This window comes from Rhopilema esculentum, chromosome 7 (genome assembly GCF_057945365.1).
Source record: "Rhopilema esculentum isolate cy_ngs chromosome 7, ASM5794536v1, whole genome shotgun sequence".
Classification (NCBI taxonomy): Eukaryota; Metazoa; Cnidaria; class Scyphozoa; order Rhizostomeae; family Rhizostomatidae; genus Rhopilema; species Rhopilema esculentum.
In genome coordinates this window covers 13,116,957-13,124,367 of record NC_142821.1, presented here as the reverse complement: position 1 = coordinate 13,124,367, position 7,411 = coordinate 13,116,957, and the positions used below count along the sequence as shown (strand labels likewise).

The 7,411-nt window shown below is 36.9% G+C and overlaps 1 protein-coding gene across 1 annotated transcript; it reads left to right on the top strand.

Moving 5' to 3' along the window:
• The first annotated feature begins 2,964 nt into the window (after positions 1-2,964).
• LOC135683317 (uncharacterized) lies at positions 2,965-6,835 on the top strand. Its single transcript, XM_065198537.2, has one exon. It carries the CDS (start codon positions 6,180-6,182, stop codon positions 6,816-6,818), a length of 639 nt encoding a protein of 212 aa, XP_065054609.2. The 5' UTR covers positions 2,965-6,179; the 3' UTR covers positions 6,819-6,835.
• Positions 6,836-7,411: the final 576 nt, after the last annotated feature.

Below are 7,411 nucleotides of genomic sequence, written 5' to 3'. Positions count from 1 at the left end.
ACCCATCCGCATTGCACACAATTCAGCAGGTCCTTGCTTTGGCTGCATCACACTGCCGCCCTCCTTTCAAAGCAGTCATACTGTTGTTTAACAAACCTGCCAGTTTGTCATAGTAAACGTTTATGGAATCCCAATATTGCTCCCAGTGTTCTAACCTTCATACTTTAGTTTCGCAAACACACCTGTAAAGTTCGAATTTCAGTTTGATCTTGTTTCAACAAAAATCAATAATCAGATGAATCAATAAATTGACTAAGGATTGTTTTCATTGTTTTGGTAATGTCACATTGCTTGCTTGGCTGTGGTTTAGTGGGCCCTCACGGTAGTGTTCACCTCAGTCCAGCACCAAAACTTCGCTCGAGTTACATAATAACATTTTTAACACTGGATCTCGGCAATGTCCCCCGAAACATCTTGATTTTCCTCCAGTTTACTGTTTTTAGATAACCCCAATTGGTCTACTCCTTTGATTACTCTTCCTAACAAAATGGAAATATTGCCTACAGCAAGATGATACCAAAAAGCAGGGCCGTCTTTAGCCAGCTTGTGCCCAGTGGTTATTGACAAAACAAGACCCCGTTCAGAAAATTCCTGCGGCCATGCCCTTCGGTTTCGGTTTCGGTGAACGTCCTTTTTGGTTACAATAATTGAAAAGATTTGTTAGGGATTTTTGCAAGAATGTGCAGGAACACTAAGAGTGGATCTGAGACACGTGGACATTTCTCTGCACTTTGCTTTTTAATCCGTATACTTTCCGTATGCTGAAATAGTAGCCTTTGTTCCATTTTGAAGATATCTTATTACATTATTTTAAGTGTCACTAGTCATCACCATGGCAACAAACTTCCAACTAACTACGTGCTATATTTTCAACAACAACAAAAAAAAAAAAAAAAAAAAAAAAAAAAAAAAAAAAAAACTTAGTGTAATACAGGTATTTTGATGTGATTTGTATAGCAGCAGAGCTAAACAATTTAGAAAAAGTGCGCTGGCAACTTTGCTCTCTGTTTTCATCAATCGTGATCGGCAAATGCATCAAATGTTTGTTGTTATTGCCAATTTATGAATGCATTGTGTGCCCCCCTTTTGTTCTGGTGCAAATTTGATTGGTTTGTGCAATCTGTATCTTGCTACTTTAGGCAAGCCTTTTTGTTGAGAGCGAACTTCTTGGTTCAATGTAAAACGTGCTATATTGTTAATACTAAACTTGCTCAATATTTATATATATAGAATTGATTTGCTGTAGTTATGCAAATTTATTTTACATTTTACAATGAATTTACTAACATTAGGCACACTGCTTGGTAAATGTAGAATTGTTTACTGTGGCTTTACAACAAATCTGCAGAATCTAAAACATGTAAGCTGAATCTGCAGAACCAATGTTTGCAATATAAATCGGTAAATACCTAGATAGCTTACTGTGGTGATGTTTCTTGCTAAATGCAAACATGTCAATTGTTCTGTCATGCGAACTGCAATGGTAAATATAGTGGCAGTTTGCTGTGTTTATGCAAACTCAAATGGCAAATGCAAAATCTTCCTTGCCATGGTTCATAAATTCACATGAAATATGGAGATAGTGTGCTGCGTTCATGGAAATTCCCATAGTAAATACAAAATGTTTTCTTGTTATGGTTTATATATTCAAATAAAATATGGAGATAGTTTCCCAGGGCTATACATACGTATACATACATAAAAAAGCAACTGCTGTTGTTGCCATAACACGTCTAGTTATGCCTTTACTCTTGGTGGCAAACAGGCAAGGTGAACAAAAAACAAACAAACCAAATGTTTACTGTTGTTGCCAAGCACGCAAAACAAAACAAAACGTTTGCTGTTGTTTGGCAAACATGCGAATATGTATATAAAAGAAAAGAAAAACCATTAAGCGTTTTCAGTTGTTGGGAAGCATGTAAATAAAAGAAAACATTTGCTGTTGTTGGCAGAATGCAAATTTATAGGTTCAAACAAACAAACAAATATTAAGTGTTTGCAGTTGATGGCAAACATGTAAAATAAAAACAAAACGTTTGCTGTCGTTTGGCAAGCATGAAAAATAAAACAGAACGTTTGCTGTCATTGGCAAGCATGAAAAATAAAACAAAACGTTTGCTGTCGTTGGCAAACAGGCAAAGAAAAGCGTTGTGCTGTTGTTGGCAAACATGCGTTTGCTGTTGAAAAAAAAAAAAAAAAAAAAAAAAAAATTTAAAAACCATTAAGCATTTTCAGCTGTTGGGAAGCATGTAAGTAAAACAAAACATTCGCCGTTGTTGGCAGAATGCAAATTTATAAGTTCAAACAAAAAAAAGAAACAAAAAAATATAAAGCGTTTGCAGTTGTTGGCATAGATGCAAAATAAAAAAAAAAAAAAAAAAAAAAAACGTTTCCTGTCGTGGGCAAGCATGAAAAATAAAAAGCGTTTGCTGTTGTTTGCAAACATGCAGGAGAAAAGGGTTTGCTGTTGTTGGCAAACATGCAGGAGAAAATGGTTTGTTGTTGTTGGCAAACACGCAAAAACAAGCAGTTGCTGTTGTTGGCAAACATGCAAAAAAAAGCGTTTGCTGTTGTTGGCAAACAAACAACGAAAAGCATTTGCTGTCGTGGGCAAACAAACAAAAAAAAAAGCGTTTGCTGTTGTTGGCAAACATACAACGAAAAGCGTTTGCTGTCGTGGGCAAACATATAAAAAAAAAAAAAAAAAAAAAAAGCGTTTGCTGTTGTTGGCAAACATACAACGAAAAGCGTTTGCTGTCGTGGGCAAACATATAAATAAAAAAAAAAAAAAAAAAAAGCGTTTGCTGTTGTTGGCAAACATACAACGAAAAGCGTTTGCTGTCGTGGGCAAACATATAAAAAAAAAAAAAAAAAAAAAAAAGCGTTTGCTGTTGTTGGCAAACATACAACGAAAAGCGTTTGCTGTCGTGGGCAAACATATAAAAAAAAAAAAAAAAAAAAAAAAAAAAAAGCGTTTGCTGTTGTTGGCAAACATACAACGAAAAGCGTTTGCTGTCGTGGGCAAACATATAAAAAAAAAAAAAAAAAAAGCGTTTGCTGTTGTTGGCAAACATAAAGAAAAGAAAAAAAAAAAAAAAAAAAAAACTTTTCTCTTGCTTTCTCTCCCCGCTTCTCTTCACCATTAACTTCCTCCCTTAGTAAGGTTAGGGCAAGAGTCTCCCCCAGTTACAGGTTTTCTAAGTCAGTGTTTGATGGGTGTAAACATTATCATGTTTCTTGTGGCGGGGTAAAAAACTGAGGTAGTTTTTTCCCTGGAATCAAACACCGACCATAAAATTGCGTCATTGCTCAGGCAAGACAAGGGCTGATGCACCAAAAGCCCAAAATGTTTTTCCTGAGATTAGGGTGTTGTTTATCATAACTAAGGGGCCCCCGTGATGGAATTAAATGGGAATTAATCGTTTAATTCGAGTTAATACCCGCGGGGAAAGTGCGCAGATTCCCCTTTTCTAGAATCGGGTGGTCCCACACGTATATCCTTAGTAGGCTGTGGATATCATGTTACCTTAGCTATTTGCTAATCACCTTGTGGTATTTTCTAGGTGGTCTTTTCCTGGCATATTTCTTTAAGTACAGTGATGCAGCTAGGGTCATGTCATATTTTGCAGCAAGACTCACGCGTTGTTTGTACGCGTTTTCCCCTCCCATCCCTGTCCCCTTGTACTCACTTCTCCTCCTGCTTATATCCCGTCATATACTTCCTTCTGCCTTCTCCTGTCTCACTTCTTCTCACACAGTCATTCGATTGTGTGACAGGTGTATCAGTCTGATTATCGGGGTAAAAAACTGAGGTAGTTTTTTCCCTGGAATCAAACACCGACCATAAAATTGCGTCATTGCTCAGGCAAGACAAGGGCTGATGCACCAAAAGCCCAAAATGTTTTTCCTGAGATTAGGGTGTTGTTTATCATAACTAAGGGGCCCCCGCGATGGAATTAAAATCAATAATTATGGTTATAAATATTTTTAAAAATTATCTACTGGGGATATTTAAATGTAATATTATTTCATTGAATCGGCAGATATTTGCGAATGTCACCAGAAAGACTAGAGCACCTCCTGACATTGGTTGGACCCCACTTGGCAAAAAATAAATGCAGAAGCGGCATGCCATTATCCCCAGTGGAGCGTCTAATCATCACATTGAGGTATCTTGCTACAGGTGACTCACAACAGTAACAGTCCTTCAATTTTCATGTGGGTAGAGTAACTGTTTGCCATATAATAAAAACAAACTTGCAGTGTCCTGTAGCAAGAAAATGGCGTGCGCTTTTGCAATGACAAATGATGGCTGTTGAAAAGAGCTTTGATTGGACAAATGGTAACACGTGCAATAAAATATAAAAGGACATCGCTGACACATCACAGATTAGTGTTTCCATACAAAATTTGTGGATTGCAGACGTCGGGAGAGCATCGTAACTGCCAGGAAAGTAGAACATCGTGCTGCATGCTGCATAGATGCTGCTGAGTGGCCATGCTGCTGAATGGCTTTACATGGCTTTACATGGCCACTCAGCAGCATCTATGCAGCATGCAGCACCAGTTGCGAGCTGTATGGCTAAAGTTCTACCGCGCACCGTTGCTTCCTGTTTTTGTGCTTACTCTTTCTATCATTTGTGAGCGAGCCTTCCCATGATCCAAGAGGCAAAAAGCTACTTGACTATCATTGAAAAAAAATTAAACTTAACTTTCAGTTTCCCTTGGGGCGGTCGGATTGGAGAACGGGATAAACTGAGAAGATGAGAGGATGGAAGATGTTCTATGACTGCATTCTGTCACTGACTGATGATATGATTCTTAGAAAGCCGAAACGTTGCATATAGACACTTGTTCATCACTTGAGTGGCAAACTCTAAGAGTTTATAATTGAAGGGAAGCTTCATCATAATTGGTCCAACGAAAAGAGATGAATGATGGTTTTTCAATTACTTGAATTGAATGCTTTTATGTTTGTTCATTCCAACAAATCACTTTGCTCTCCATTGAAGGCATTCACATCACGACTGGCCTGTGATGTAAATATTGGGTATCGATCAATCCCTGAAAGCGCAGATTCTTGGAGCTTCTGTCAGGAAAATCAATATTTTGAATTTTTGTTGCAGCGATGTTACTAAACTTAATTCTTAATTACTAAAACTTAATTCCGACGGTGTTATGAAACGGAACTTCGAATATTTACCGTCCTTATTAGGTTTTTATTTCAAGGTATTTACTGTCCATTATTTCAAGGTATTTATGAACCTTTCAACTTGAAAACTTTCACATATAGTAATGTTTTACCTCGTTTCTTATCCTTATAACCAGTTGATGATGTATTATAACCGTTTTCTTTTGATTTCTCAGTTTTAGCTATTACCTCGTAGTCTATTAAAGATGGCCTACTCAAAAATTGCAGCCAGTGATGCAAAAAGCCAATCCCAAAAAGCCATAGTAGTGGTTTTTTCGTGCTGATGTAGATAGATTCCAAAACTGCTAGGTGGAATGACGATCGGGCTTTACCAATGATTTGAAACATCTCGCCATTAATAGTTTTTTGCGCAATCTGGGTTTTCTAGTTAATGCTGCCTGATAGCAGAATCGCGGGTTTCAGTTTTAATTTTAGATTTGCAAGACCGAGGTGGCTGTTCTCTTTGGGGATGGGTTTTGTTTCTAATATTAGACGGAATGTTTGCTAAATGTTACTAAATGTTTTACTTTAGTTTACTAAATTTTTGCTTTTTTTCAAAGCCATATTTTATTCTGTGTTATATTTGATTAATTGGATATTTTTGCCAAAACTAGATGACCCATACTTAAATTAGCAGTATTTTAAAATGAACTCTCCTGTCAAATTGGCATGTCATCAACCCAATGGAGATTTAAACATTTTTCTTTCCTCTGTAATAATAGCTGGATTGTCTGTAAAATAATTTCCTTATATCAATATTTAGAATAACCTTATCTATGTACGCTTGTATATATGTACTGTTATTGAAAACTTGTCAGTTTTTTGTACAGCTTTTTGTTTTAATCTACTTTGATTTATGTTTGTCTCCTGTTGTTCTAGAATTTCATAACATTCATTTTTAGTAATTTTCGAAATTGAAATTTGTGCAAAGTTTAGAGTAATAACAAAGTGCACCTTGATCAGAAAAATTAATAATGTCGAATGAAACATGTTTTCAATGTCTTTTATCTCTGATGGCCAGTTTTTATCCTCTTCCAATAGGCATAAAATGGTTTGGAACAAAGAACATGACATTTTGTTGTGTCGCGAGATACTTGTAACACATCCATACCAATTTAAACATGGATCAAGGAAAAGGGGGCAGTGTTGGGGAAAAATAGCCAATGCTTTGAATTTAGTTAAAAGGCCAAAGTTTGTAGTAGACCAGAGGTCTGTGAGAGATCAATTCACTAAATTGGAGAGGGATTTTAAAAGGAAAATAGCAATGGAAGCGAGATCAAATGGGATACCTCCAGACGAGCCTTCAGAGCTAGATCGAGCTTTGGATGAGATAGTTGAACAGTCACCTGTAGCTGATGAAAAGATTTTGCAGGGGGTGGAAAAAGAAAAGGTCACTGCGGGAAACGTTAGAAGAAGAGCAATGGAAAACCTTTCAGAGACAAGAGACAGGGAGGAGTTGGAAGGCAGCATGAAGAGAAAAAGAACTAATAATGGAACAGTGGATTATTTAGAAGAAAAATCAGTAGCACAGAAGGAGATAAAAATGGAGAAACTGGAATTGAAGAAGAGGAAACTTGAGTTACAAGAAAAAGGGCAAAAAGAAGCAGTGGCTTTTAAGCGAAAATAACTGGAACTCAGAGAGAAAGAATTGATAGAAAATGGCAAGAGGGCCAATGATGTTATGATGTTGCTTAAGGCCTATTTACATGATCATATTCAGGTCACATTTGCATCACATATTTTATGTGATTACAGAATGTCATCGTGTAAACAACCTTACAAGTTGATTGAAGTTGTACGAAGCAGCAAGATTAAATCCTTTTTAATTGCCTGTTATGCAATTTTTCAAAGGCACCGACAAGTCTCTGCTGTCTTGGGTAGATCGGGAACTGTTTTGAGTTCATTCGTATCAACGTATTTGACTTAATTTCCACAACTTTATTGCTTGTGCTTCAATTCAGTTTTTCCTCTGCCCCAATGGCCGAGATCATTTTGACCTGAATCTCTCCAAGTATTGTTTGTTTCCAACAAAACTTAATTCGACTGGCACTTCAACTCCCATGCCATTCCCAGCATTAAACCTTTTACCAATCACTTCTGCATCTAGCTCCCCACCATCTTCTGTGAATTTGAAGCAAAGTCGAGAGAAATGTATGGGAATATGCCCAACAATGTGCTCTTCTTCCTTTGTTGTATACTTCATCACATATTTATCATGCA

What these genes read in the sequence shown, in the direction of transcription:
- LOC135683317 (XM_065198537.2), top strand. Translation starts at nt 6,180, where the DNA reads ATGTTTTCAATGTCTTTTATCTCTGATGGCCAGTTTTTATCCTCTTCC.